The sequence below is a fragment of the Bombina bombina genome, chromosome 1, assembly GCF_027579735.1.
Source record: "Bombina bombina isolate aBomBom1 chromosome 1, aBomBom1.pri, whole genome shotgun sequence".
In the NCBI taxonomy this organism is placed as follows: domain Eukaryota; kingdom Metazoa; phylum Chordata; class Amphibia; order Anura; family Bombinatoridae; genus Bombina; species Bombina bombina.
Window position 1 is genome coordinate 981,918,370 of NC_069499.1, and position 14,935 is coordinate 981,933,304.

General features: G+C 43.0%; 1 protein-coding gene across 1 annotated transcript in view; it reads right to left on the reverse strand.

The window, feature by feature from the left end:
* Positions 1 to 14,935, reverse strand: part of TCFL5 (transcription factor like 5) — a 450,805-nt gene that overhangs the window by 338,233 nt on the left and 97,637 nt on the right. The window contains exons 2-3 of the mRNA XM_053716082.1: positions 9,096 to 9,266; positions 8,787 to 8,953 (exon numbers count right to left, since the gene is read on the reverse strand). Of these exons, the coding sequence (XP_053572057.1) occupies positions 8,787 to 8,953; positions 9,096 to 9,266 (338 nt within the window). The remainder of the gene's footprint in view (positions 1 to 8,786; positions 8,954 to 9,095; positions 9,267 to 14,935) is intronic.

Below are 14,935 nucleotides of genomic sequence, written 5' to 3' on the forward strand. Positions count from 1 at the left end.
TTGAACCGTCGTAAACCGAGGGCCACCTGTATGTATATATATATATATATATATATATACAGTAGAACAGCAATGAATCCCACGGACGGGCTCTGTGTTGCAGCCAGGATCCAAAAGAAGCAGGCACACAGGATTTTCATAAACACTCCGTTTTATTGGCAGTATTTTACCAAACGTTTCGGCTCAAACACAAGCCTTTGTCAATGGTGTACAAAACCAAATGTGAAATACTAGACAAACCCACACCTTAAATACCCACCCAGCCCAAGTGACAAACCAATCAGTATATGCATCCGTTACACACCCACTCTCACAGGGCAAGGGTCTATAGTTGGTTGTTTGGGAGGGATACCACTTGGAGTGGACGTAGGAGAATACCTTTCAATAAGAACAGACGGATTAATCTCACCACAGTAGACAGCAGTGGGGGGGACTCTTCACAAAGTGAAACTCAGAACACAACAGCTACTACATCTAGCGGGGTAATTACACGATCTGCACAGAAATCCCCTTTAGCCGCAGGCCCCGAGGCGATAGCCTCAGGAGGGGGCGGGGCAAAATGAAAAAACCAACAACGACAGAAAAAGACACAATAATCTATAATTTGAGCAAACGCCCTCTTACGGGTGACGAGATAAGAGTTCTTAATAGGGGTTTATCTTTTGTACCAACTCCCCGCTGCGATTTGTTTGATTTGATGGTTGATATGGGAAGATTTCAAAGGCAGTTGAAGCTTAAAGATTTTTTTAAAGATAAAGGGGATCAGACTCCAAAACAATTTAAAGCAAGCAGCACCTTTGAACCGATTAACACACACTCTTCGATAAAAACATTCCATCATATTTGTACAACCACCCTTACTGAACTACACAAGGATATGCCTCTGCCAAGAGATAATCTTACAAGTGCTGAAAGACGGGCAATTAAGTCTTTATCTACTGATAGAGACATAGTCATAAGGCCAGCGGATAAGGGTGGTGCCACGGTAATACTTGATTATGTACAATATAGAGGTGAGGCTTACAAACAACTACATGATCCAAACACTTATCGCCAATTACAGTCTAATCCGACTAAACCTTTTAAAAGAGAGATTGATGAATTCCTGGGTATGGCATACCAAGCTGAGGTAATTGATGATGACGTATTGGGGTTTCTTTCAGTTGATTATCCAATCTGCCCAATACTATACTTACTGCCCAAGATCCATAAGTCACTTGAAGATCCCCATGGCAGACCTATTGTATCTGCCAGGGGATCACTCATGCAGCCTCCAGCAGAATTTATTGATTTTTACCTACAACCGGTGGTACAAAATACCCAGTCCCACCTTAAAGACTTTTCTGAACTCATTAAACTACTGAGGGACTTTGACAGCCTAGCTTCTACTGACATTCTAGTTACCATGGATGTAGTGAGTTTATACACGGTGATACCCCATGGTCATGGTATAGATATGGTGAGACAAATCCTGAGTGATAATCCACTATATACTGGTCCGCCTGTAGAATTCCTGCTGCATCTGATAGAGTTCTGCCTGGAGAAAAATTACTTTCGATTTGAGAATGAATACTTCTTACAAATTATGGGCACTGCGATGGGGTCAAATATGGCCCCATCGTATGCCAAACATCTATATGGCTATGTATGAAAAATACAATATTTTCTCCAGACAGAACCCCATCAGAATGTATCGTAGGTACATAGACAATGTCTTCATGATTTGGGGTGGTACCCCTGAAAATCTTATTGAATGGGTTGAAGGGTTGAATGCCCTTGATTCGACCATCAGATTCAAAATGGAACACAACAATAACCAGATTCACTTTCTGGATCTGGAAATTTTCAGGGTAGAAACACCCAATGGTCATAAATTACATACCACTTTGTTTAAAAAACCCACTGATAAAAATTCTATTCTACATTATCAGAGTTTCCATCCTAGATTTCAGAAAGATGGTGTCAGTTCCTCCCAACTCCTGTGGGTCGTCCGGAACAACACGGATGACTCCCGAAAAGAGAAACAACTCGAAGAAATGTCCGAAAAATTTCTGGGGAGAGGATATCCACCGACCCTAATAAATCAACAAACAAGTGAAGCAAGCAAACTCACTCAGAATCGCACAATATCAAAACGGATAACGATTGAACAGCCCAAGCGGATGAACTTCATAACCACTTATACTCCGGGATCTGGGATGCTCCAGAATGTGATTAAGAAATACTGGATGATGCTCTCTAAGGATACTAGCCTACTCTTTGTGGATGCTCCGGTACCCCGGTTGGTATACAAACGAGCAAGCAACCTTAGAGATCTACTGGTACTCAGTGACCCTACACACTGTTATGAGAAACAGACATGGCTAACGAGAGGGAAACCAGGATGCTACAAGTGTGGCAATTGTGTCACTTGCAACAATCTTATCGCTGGAACATCCTTCCAACATCCCCACAACAACAAGAGGTATAAAATAAAGCATAGACTCTCTTGCACCTCGGAATATGTGGTTTACACCATTATTTGCCCATGTTCAAAATTTTACATAGGCAAAACGGTGACACCATTCAAGGAACGCTTGACAAACCACAAAACGGCAATCCGTCAGGCGATTGATAAGGGACGATCTGAGCAACCAGTTGCAAGACATTTTGCAACTGCGGGACATTCTGTCTCCTCATTACGGGTGATGCTGATTGATCATGTGCCCCACAACAGACGTGGTGGAGATAGAGGATTAGCCCTGTTAAGAATGGAATCCCGCTGGATCTTCACTTTGGACACCGTTGCCCCTCGGGGACTGAATGTCAACATAGACTTTGGCTGTTGGTACAAACACAAATGAGTTGTAAGCAACTGGGAGTCATCCAGTACTTAGTTTCTACCTACTCCTTACACTTGATGCATCTTGTATTAATTTAAATACATTGGGGGCTTACCCCCCCTTAGCTACTTCCCACACGCCTTGATATTGCGGGTATAGAGGGCTGTGTTATTAGTTATTAAACTATGGGTTAATGTAGCATTTCTTTTCCAAAAGCAATATATAAGGTTTGTTCTGCATTACAAACAGTTAGATACCTTTTTGTTATTATATTTTTATGTGGGGTTGTTCTGATCACTCACTGATCGATATTTAGTCTAATACCTGTCAGTTTTACATCCGATTGCGCATCTACACAACACAGTTGTTTATGGTTGGTTGCTATGGTCGCGTGTGGCCACTGTGGATTCACCTGGGACGGAGGTAGCGTGATGACGTCACGCCGCGCCTATGGTGAACCCGGCAAAAGTTTTGCCCTGTGAGAGTGGGTGTCTAACGCATGCATATACTGATTGGTTTGTCACTTGGGCTGGGTGGGTATTTAAGGTGTGGGTTTGTCTAGTATTTCACATTTGGTTTTGTACACCATTGACAAAGGCTCGTGTTTGAGCCGAAATGTTTGGTAAAATACTGCCAATTTGGATCCTGGCTGCAACACGGAGCCCGTCCGTGGGATTCATTGCTGTTCTACTGTTTGTATCTTCCCAGTGAGAGCACCAGGTAGCTGAACCTATTTAGTGAGTGCCGTACACTTCTGCAACTTTATATATATATATATATATATATATATATGATCTATTTGTGCTTTGCCTTTACCTCAATAAAAATAAAAAATCCACGCTATTCCCACCAGAATAAGAGGGTTCTCCACACCTTATGATAGATGCGACGAGTAACCGGATTACGAGCTTGAATAAAAGTATCAATAACTCTCTCAGAAAAACCTCTCTTGGGTAGGAATAAGCATTCAATCTCCACGCAGTCAGCCTCAGAGAATCTACATTTTGATGAACAAAAGGACCTTTTTCCAGCAGATCCCTGCTACAAGGTAACTTCCACGGAAGAGATGATGACATCCCCACCAGATCCGCGAACCACATCCTTCTCGGCCACGATGGAGCAATCAGTATCACTGATTCCTGCTCGATGCGGGCCACTACCTGAGGAAGTAGTGGTAACAGCGGGAAAAGGTAAATTAGATTGAACCTCCAAGGCACTGCTAATGCATCTATTAGCTCCGCCTGAGGATCCCTGGACCTCGACCCATATCTGGGTAGCTTGGTATTGAGACGGGACGCCATGAGATCTATCTACGGCGTTCCCCACCTGTTGCATATCTCCGCAAACACTACGGGATGGAGAGACCATTCTCCCGGTTTAAAGGATTGTCTGCTTAGAAAATCTGCTTCCCAGTTGTCTAAACCCGGAATGTGGATCACTGAAAGCGAACAGCTGTGGGCCTCCACCCACTCCAGAATCCGAGATACTTCCCTCACTGCTAGGGAGCTTCTCGTTCCACCCTGATGGTTGATGTAAGCCACAAGGTTATATTGTCTGATTGTAATCTGATAAACTGGGACGAACCCAGAAGAGGCCAAGCCTTCAGAGCATTGAAGTTCGCCCGAAGTTAAAGAATGTTGATTGGGAGGAAGAATTCCCCCTGAGTCCACAGGCCCTCTGCCTTCTTGGCACCCCAAACAGCTCCCCTTCCTGATAGGCTTGCGTCCGTAGTCACAATCTCCCAGGATGGTCTTACGAAAGATGTCCCTCGGGACATATGATCTGGACAGAGCCACCAAGAGAGTGATTCTCTCGACCGGTTGTCCAGAGAAATTTGTTGAGACAGATCTGAATGATTGCTGTTCAACTGCCTCAGCATGCACAGTTGCAACGGTCTGAGATGGAACCTGGCAAAGGGAATGATGTCCATGCTGGACACCATGAGACCAATCACCTCTAAACACTGAGCCAGAGAGGGCCTTAAGGAGGTCCGGAGGGCAAGACATGCCAAAGCTAGCTTGCAACATCTCTGGTCTGTTAGAAATATTCTCATGTCTATGGAGTCTATTATAGTACCCAGGAATTCCACCCTGGTGCTTGGTATAATAGAACTCTTCTAGGTTTATCTTCCATTCATGAGATCGAAGAAGAGAGAGAAGAGATTCCGAATGGACCACCGCCAGACGAAAAGATGGTGCTTGTACCAGAATATCGTCCAAGTATAGAGCTACTGCTATACCCCGGGTTCTGGAAACAGCTAGAAGAGCCCCTAGAACCTTCGTAAAAATCTTACAAATAGTAAGATAGTATCCCAAACCTCATTCTGCAATAGGTACCGGGACAATGACCGCTAAGGAGGACAGATCCCGCACGCACTCCAGAAAGGCTTCAATATTTTCTGGTCTGGAAGACAGGATTAAGAGGATAAATCTGCCCTTGGGTGGATGAGACTTGAAACCTATCTTGTATCCCTGAGCTATGACCTCCAGGAACCATGAATCCTGCACGTGCCTGAACCAAACGTCTAAAAAGAGCGACAGTCTGCCCCCTACACGATCCAGAGCCAGATCGGGGGTCTCCCCTTCATGCCGATTTAGTCTCGGTGGGCTTCTTGCTCTGCTTTGACTTATTCCAGGACTAAACCAGCTTCCAAGTACTTTGGTTTGCTCAGGCTTATCGGAGGACTGCTGTCGTTGGGATTTATGAGAACAAAAGGAACGAAAATTAGAAACTTGTCCCTTAGATTTGCTATTTTTATCTTGCGGTAGGAAGGCACCCTTACCCCTGTAACCGTAGAGATAATGGAGTCCAGGCCTAGACCAAATAAAATCTTTCCCTTAAAGGGGAGGGAAAGAAGTCTGGACTTAGAAGTCATATCCACAGACCATGATTTCAGCCAGAGTGCCCGACGGGCCTGAACCGAAAAGCCAGAAGCCTTAGCATTTAGGCGAATAATCTGCATGTTTGCATCACAGACAAAAGAATTAGCAATTCTCAAGGCCTTAATTCTTTCCTGGATAATGTTGAGGGGACCCTCCACCTCGATTAATTCTGATAAGGAGTCGCACCAGTAGGTAGCTGCTCCAGCAACAGCCTCTGCCAGTTGAAACAAATATCCTGTATGTTGAAACATCTTTCTTAGAAGAGTTTCCATCTTTTTATCCATAGGCTCTCTGACCGACGAGCTATCCTCAAGCATAATAGAAGTGCGTTTGGCAAGCATGGAGATAGCGGCATCCACCTTAGGGACGGAACCCCACAACTCCAATTGAGAGTCCAGGACCGGGAATATTTTTTTAAAGGAAGACGAAGGGGAAAAGAAACATCCAATTCTGTCCCATTCGTTCTTAATAATGTTTGCCATCTTTACAGGCACAGGAAAAGTTAAAGGCACTACCCTGTCCTCGTAAACTCTGTCTAACTTGGGAATCAAAGGTTCATCAGGCAGCTTGGCCTCTGGAACCTCTAATGTAGAGAGGACTTCCTTTAGAAGAAAACTTAAGTGTTCAATCTTAAATCTAAAGGCTGGTTCCTCCGCAGCAGGAGGCTTAGAGGCAGCAGACTCTGTCCCAGAAAATTCATCCTCTGAAGCCTCAGAGTACAACTCATCTCGGATAACTGAGACAGAGCAGTTTAATCCAATAAATTACATGATGACCTCGAGGCAGGAGAGCTATGTTTAACATTCCGCTTGCGTTTAGCAGGGCGAGGTAAAGCACACATCGCCGTTTGTAACTGTGCAGTAAAATCTGGTTGTAAAAGGCCCCCTCCAGATGAAGGATTAAGCGTGCTATGGGAAGATGCGTGTGTAGAAAGAGATGAATGAAGGGTATGCAACTCACAGGACGGTGAGTCCTACGAGCTGGACGGTTCAGTGGTACTAAAAGGGTTAACCTTCTTTGACCGAATAACATTGTCAAGGCATGTGGAACATAATTGAGAGGGCGGGCATACCAAAGCCTCCTCACAATATAAACAGGTATTAGTATTTGGAATAGAGGGAGTACCCTCTAATATATCAGAATCCTCCATAGCTTAAGCTAATGACAGCAGGACACAGAAAATAAACAATCTTTATTTCTCAAAAACTGCACCTTTATGCTCCCAATGGCTGGGGCACTCACCACCTCCTAGACCCAGACAATACACAGAAATAGCGTCTTCTCCGACAGCCAGCTCGGTCAGGAAAGAGGAAATGAAAGCGAGACTACTCCCGGTCACATGAGGCGCAAGACAGGACCACCCCTGCTATGAGAAAAAGCGTGTCAAGCTACAAACTGCGTAGCTCTCAAAGTGAAAGTAAAAACCTGTGCGCTCCAGCCACATAACAAATAGCTTATGAGCCCAATAAAATCTCACACATTAAGCAGCATAAAATCAAAGCATCACATTTGATTAATCCCCACTGTTCAATAACACCCCTCAGGAGAACCCAAGATTTTATTTTTAAGATAAAAGGAGCCACACTGTGACCCTGTCTTCTAGCGTTTTCAACATATGTAAAAATTTAAACGATCTTACCAGAATCCATGCAGTGGAACAGAAACACAGCCTCTCAAGTGTGACAGTCTTGTAGCATCGCTCCTGACATGGACATGAGTGAAAAACATGCAGGCAGTGAAACTCGTTAACACTGATTGCTTAGGAGCTGTTAGCAGGCAGTCTGGATGGGTTCACAGAAAGGCTCTCCCTGCATCTCCAGACTCTAACTTTTGTCAATGCTCTCACTGAGAGGCTGACAAGACTACTTAAAACTCCAGTCCCATATAAGGAACTACTCTGAAATCTTCTGACACTTCCCTGCCATCCTGTGACAAAAGGCAAAGAATGACTGGGGGATGGGGGAAGTGGGAGAGGTATTTAAGCCTTTGGCGGGGGTGTCTTTGCCTCCTCCTGGTGCCAAGGTTCAGTATTCCCAACAGAAAGGAATGATGCTGTGGACTCTCCTTATATTAAGAAGGAAAAACCCTACTCACACGCAAAGCTGATTACAAACTTTCAAGTGTGTTAACCCGACATGAAAATATTAATATTGCACATTCCATGTTCTTCACATACAAGAATATGTTCTATTGATTCATAAATACATATATATGATCTTTTTTTGCAAACATATATATATATATATATATATAAATTATAAAAATTATAGATATATACAGATATATATATAGGAATATATATTATGAATATTGCATAAATATGCTTTTACATGTTTTCACTCTACTGCAAAGGGCTCCAATGCACTTCTATATATGTATAGATATGTAACTGTACTTTTTAATGTATTTTTTATGTGTTTTATGACACTTTTTATTTTCAGAAAAGTAAACCACAGCTCTGAGATCGCAGTAAGGATTTGCTCAACTTGTAATATGAGCATCATTTAAACGGAGCGCAAACAATCGTGAAAACCCTCGCAAAATTGTTTGCACTCTATTTGTAATCTAGCCCAAAATAAATCATTGATAGAATAATGTAATGATAGCAAATATTAGCCTAAGAATAATAATGTATACATGAATTTTTTTTCCAGTTACAATAGTTTTTTAAATATTAATATCTAATGACCATAATGCAGTGGGCGTCACCATATTATAACTTAGGTTTCTTTTTCTGCTAAGGCCAATTAGTTATAAATGGCTTACTAGAGTGTGCAACCAATGACTGTGTGGATTACAGCTGTGTCTGCACTTCCACTTTTAACAGAAATTTGGGAAGCTCACAATAATCAGAATTAAATTACAAGAAAAGGGAACAAAAGAAATAATGAAAGCATATTGCAAAGTTGCTTTACTACATACAATTACACATTTTATATTACTATCTCAAAGTGTTTAATGTCCCTTTAATATTCAAACAACTGATTACAATTGTAATACTTATGTTATTGAGGAACTTAAACAATTGCTAGACAAGTCATGTTTGAGGATATGCTAAAATAGCAATTCAAAGAGATCTCACCTCCCACTTTAATCCATACTTGCTCAGGAATTGCTTTAGCCCGAGATGCTAAAGCTTGTTTTGTGGACTCAATTTCCTGCTGATAGCAAAAGGAAAATGTCCCAGGTATTGGGATTTCCTGGTGCTTAACAGCCTCCAGCAAAGGGTAAGAGCTTCTAGTATTACTGGTTGGATTTGTCTGTAAAGTAAAACATATATACCAGTTTGTTGCACATGTGGAACATGAGTCAAAATGCAAGATTAATAGTTCCCTCCTGCAGGAAACATATACTGTAGATCATAAGTGTAAGTAAAAGAGTACTTACATATGATTGTGAGGAACTGCTGTTTCCAGCCGAATAAGGGTTGTTTGAAAAACACGGATACGTAAACTGAAGTGCAGTTGTAGGTGCAGCAGCTTTGTTTTTCATTACTGTTGAACACTTGCTCTGCTGTGGAATGCACATTAGTTCAGGTGAGTGTTGCACGAGAGGCGCCATGCTTTAAAGAAAAGAGAAATGGAGAGGTATTACTTTGTCTTATTATTAATTTTTTACTAGACATAGTAAATGTATATGAAACTTTAGATGAGTAAATGTAAACTTTGCAATTATAGTAGAAAAACAGAATTTATGCTTACCTGATAAATTACTTTCTCCAACGGTGTGTCCGGTCCACGGCGTCATCCTTACTTGTGGGATATTCTCTTCCCCAACAGGAAATGGCAAAGAGCCCAGCAAAGCTGGTCATATGATCCCTCCTAGGCTCCGCCTACCCCAGTCATTCGACCGACATACAGGAGGAAATATGCATAGGAGAAACCATATGATACCGTGGTGACTGTAGTTAGAGAAAATAATTCATCAGACCTGATTAAAAAAACCAGGGCGGGCCGTGGACCGGACACACCGTTGGAGAAAGTAATTTATCAGGTAAGCATAAATTCTGTTTTCTCCAACATAGGTGTGTCCGGTCCACGGCGTCATCCTTACTTGTGGGAACCAATACCAAAGCTTTAGGACACGGATGAAGGGAGGGAGCAAATCAGGTCACCTAAATGGAAGGCACCACGGCTTGCAAAACCTTTCTCCCAAAAATAGCCTCTGAAGAAGCAAAAGTATCAAATTTGTAAAATTTGGCAAAAGTGTGCAGTGAAGACCAAGTCGCTGCCTTACATATCTGGTCAACAGAAGCCTCGTTCTTGAAGGCCCATGTGGAAGCCACAGCCCTAGTGGAGTGAGCTGTGATTCTTTCAGGAGGCTGCCGTCCGGCAGTCTCATAAGCCAAACGGATAATGCTTTTAAGCCAAAAAGAAAGAGAGGTAGAAGTTGCTTTTTGACCTCTCCTTTTACCAGAATAAACAACAAACAAAGAAGAAGTTTGTCTGAAATCTTTAGTGGCCTCTAAATAGAATTTTAGAGCACGGACTACGTCCAAATTGTGTAACAAACGTTCCTTCTTTGAAACTGGATTCGGGCACAAAGAAGGTACAACTATCTCCTGGTTAATATTCTTGTTGGAAACAACTTTCGGAAGAAAACCAGGCTTAGTACGCAAAACCACCTTATCTGCATGGAACACCAGATAGGGCGGAGAACACTGCAGAGCAGATAACTCAGAAACTCTTCTAGCAGAAGAAATTGCAACCAAAAACAAAACTTTCCAAGATAATAACTTAATATCTACGGAATGTAAGGGTTCAAACGGAACCCCTTGAAGAACTGAAAGAACTAGATTGAGACTCCAGGGAGGAGTCAAAGGTCTGTAAACAGGCTTGATTCTAACCAGAGCCTGAACAAACGCCTGAACGTCTGGCACAGCTGCCAGCCTTTTGTGAAGTAAAACAGATAACGCAGAAATCTGACCCTTCAGAGAACTTGCAGATAATCCCTTCTCCAAACCCTCTTGAAGAAAGGATAAAATCCTAGGAATTTTTATCTTGTTCCATGGGAATCCTTTAGATTCACACCAATAGATATATTTTTTCCATATCTTATGGTAAATCTTTCTAGTTACAGGCTTTCTAGCCTGAATAAGAGTATCTATTACAGAATCTGAAAACCCACGCTTTGATAAAATCAAGCGTTCAATCTCCAAGCAGTCAGTTGGAGAGAAACCAGATTCGGATGTTCGAATGGACCTTGAACAAGAAGGTCCTGTCTCAAAGGTAGCTTCCATGGTGGAGCCGATGACATATTCACCAGGTCTGCATACCAAGTCCTGCGTGGCCACGCAGGAGCTATCAAGATCACCGAAGCCCTCTCCTGGTTGATCCTGGCTACCAGCCTGGGAATGAGAGGAAACGGTGGGAAAACATAAGCTAGGTTGAAGGTCCAAGGTGCTACTAGTGCATCTACTAGAGTCGCCTTGGGATCCCTGGATCTGGACCCGTAACAAGGAACCTTGAAGTTCTGGCGAGACGCCATCAGATCCATGTCTGGAATGCCCCATAATTGAGTTATTTGGGCAAAGATTTCCGTGTGGAGTTCCCACTCCCCCGGATGGAATGTCTGACGACTCAGAAAATCCGCTTCCCAATTTTCCACTCCTGGGATGTGGATTGCAGACAAGTGGCAGGAGTGATCCTCCGCCCATTGAATTATCTTGGTCACTTCCTCCATCGCCAGGGAACTCCTTGTTCCCCCCTGATGGTTGATATAAGCAACTGTCGTCATGTTGTCTGATTGAAACCTTATGAATTTGGCCTTTGCTAGATGAGGCCAAGCTTTGAGAGCATTGAATATCGCTCTCAGTTCCAGAATGTTTATCGGGAGAAGAGATTCTTCCCGAGACCATAGACCCTGAGCTTTCAGGGGTTCCCAGACCGCGCCCCAGCCCACCAGACTGGCGTCGGTCGTGACAATGACCCACTCTGGTCTGCGGAAGCTCATTCCCTGTGACAGATTGTCCAGGATTAGCCACCAACGGAGTGAATCTCTGGTCCTTTGATCTACTTGAATCGTCGGAGACAAGTCTGAATAATCCCCATTCCACTGTCTGAGCATGCACAGTTGTAATGGTCTTAGATGAATTCGTGCAAAAGGAACTATGTCCATTGCTGCAACCATCAATCCTATTACTTCCATGCACTGCGCTATGGAAGGACGAAGAACAGAATGAAGAACTTGACAAGAGCTTAGAAGTTTTGATTTTCTGACCTCTGTCAGAAAAATTCTCATTTCTAAGGAGTCTATTATTGTTCCCAAGAAGGGAACTCTTGTTGACGGGGAAAGAGAACTTTTTTCTATGTCTACTTTCCATCCGTGAGATCTGAGAAAGGCTAGGACGATGTCCGTATGAGCCTTTGCCTTTGACAGAGACGACGCTTGAATCAGGATGTCGTCCAAGTACGGTACTACTGCAATGCCCCTTGGTCTTAGAACCGCTAGAAGGGACCCTAGTACCTTTGTGAAAATTCTCGGAGCAGTGGCTAACCCGAATGGACGTGCCACAAACTGGTAATGCTTGTCCAGAAAAGCGAACCTTAGGAACTGATGATGTTCCTTGTGGATGGGAATATGGAGGTACGCATCCTTTAAATCCACCGTGGTCATGAATTGACCTTCCTGGATGGTAGGAAGGATCGTTCGAATGGTTTCCATTTTGAACGATGGGACCCTGAGAAATTTGTTTAGGATCTTGAGATCTAGAATTGGTCTGAACGTTCCCTCTTTTTTGGGAACTATGAACAGGTTGGAGTAAAACCCCATCCCTTGTTCTCTTATTGGAACTGGATGAATTACTCCCATCCTTAACAGGTCTTCTACACAATGTAAGAATGCCTGTCTTTTTATTTGGTTTGAAGATAATTGAGACCTGTGGAACCTTCCCCTTGGGGGTAGTTCCTTGAATTCCAGGAGATAACCTTGAGAAACTATTTCTAGTGCCCAAGGATCCTGAACATCTCTTGCCCAGGCCTGAGCAAAGAGAGAAAGTCTGCCCCCCACCAGATCCGGTCCCGGATCGGGGGCCATCCCTTCATACTGTTTTGGTAGCAGTGGCAGGCTTCTTGGCCTGCTTACCCTTGTTCCAGCCTTGCATCGGTCTCCAGGCTGGTTTGGGTTGAGAAGTATTACCCTCTTGCTTAGAGGATGTAGAAGTAGAGGCTGGTCCGTTTCTGCGAAAGGGACGAAAATTAGGCTTATTTCTAGCCTTAAAAGACCTATCCTGAGGAAGGGCGTGGCCCTTTCCTCCGGTGATGTCTGAAATAATCTCTTTCAAATCGGGCCCAAACAGTGTTTTGCCCTTGAAAGGGATGTTAAGTAATTTCGTCTTGGAAGACACATCCGCTGACCAAGACTTCAGCCAGAGCGCTCTGCGCGCCACGATAGCAAACCCTGAATTTTTCGCCGCTAATCTCGCTAATTGCAAAGCGGCATCTAGAATAAAAGAGTTAGCCAATTTAAGTGCATGAACTCTGCCCATAATCTCCTCATACGAAGATTCTTTATCGAGCGACTTTTCTAGTTCTTCGAACCAGAAACACGCTGCCGTAGTGACAGGAACAATGCATGAAATTGGTTGAAGAAGGTAACCTTGCTGAACAAACATTTTTTTAAGCAAACCCTCTAATTTTTTATCCATAGGATCTTTAAAAGCACAACTATCTTCTATGGGAATAGTAGTGCGTTTGTTTAGAGTAGAGACCGCCCCCTCGACCTTAGGGACTGTCTGCCATAAGTCCTTTCTGGGGTCGACTATAGGAAATAATTTCTTAAATATAGGGGGAGGCACAAAAGGTATGCCGGGCCTTTCCCATTCCTTGTTTACTATATCCGCCACCCGCTTGGGTATAGGAAAAACATCGGGGGGCACCGGAACCTCTAGGAACTTATCCATCTTACATAATTTCTCTGGAATGACCAAATTGTCACAATCATCCAGAGTAGATAATACCTCCTTAAGCAGTGCGCGGAGATGTTCTAATTTAAATTTAAATGTTACAACATCAGGTTCAGCTTGTTGAGAAATTTTCCCTGAATCTGAAATTTCTCCCTCAGACAAAACCTCCCTCCTGGCCCCTTCAGATTGGTGTGAGGGAATGTCAGAAGCGTTATCATCAGCGTCCTCTTGCTCTTCAGTGTTTAAAACAGAGCAATCGCGCTTTCTTTGATAAGTAGGCATTTTAGATAAAATATTTGCAATAGAATTATCCATAACAGCCGTTAATTGTTGCATAGTAATAAGCATTGGCGCACTAGATGTACTAGGGGCCTCTTGTGTGGGCAAAACTGGTGTAGACACAGAAGGGGGTGATGCAGTACCATGCTTACTCCCCTCATCTGAAGAATCATCTTGGGCACTATTATTATCAGTGGCATCATTGTCCCTACTTTGTTTGGACACCATGTCACAATTATCACATATATTTAAATGGGGAGACACATTGGCTTTCATACATATAGAACATCGTTTATCTGATGGTTCAGACATGTTAAACAGGCTTAAACTTGTCAACAAAGCACAAAAAACGTTTTAAAATAAAACCGTTACTGTCACTTTAAATTTTAAACAGAACACACTTTATTACTGAATATGCGAAAAAGTATGAAGCAATTGTTCAAAATTCACCAAAATTTCACCACAGTGTCTTAAAGCCTTAAAAGTATTGCACACCAAATTTGAAAGCTTTAACCCTTAAAATAACGGAACCGGAGCCGTTTCTACATTTAACCCCTATACAGTCCCAGGAATCTGCTTTGCTGAGACCCAACCAAGCCCAGAGGGGAATACGATACCAAATGACACCTTCTGTAAGCTTTTTCAGTGTATCTTAGCTCCTCACACATGCATCTGCATGCCTTGCCTTCCAAAAACAACTGCGCATTAGTGGCGCGAAAATGAGGCTCTGCCTATGACTAGAGAAAGGCCCCCATCTGAAAAAGGTGTTCATACAGTGCCTGCCGTTTTTTAACAACAATCCCCAAGATTATAATAATTATAAAGCGCTATAATCTGTCAAATATGCTTAGCAAGTAATCGTTTTAGCCCAGAAAAATGTCTACCAGTTTTTTAAGCCCTTATAAAGCCTTTATTCTCATACTTAATCTAAGAAAATGGCTTACCGGTCCCCATAGGGAAAATGACAGCCTTCCAGCATTACCAAGTCGTGTTAGAAATGTGGCCATCATACCTCAGGCAGAAAAGTCTGCCAACTGCTTCCCCCAACT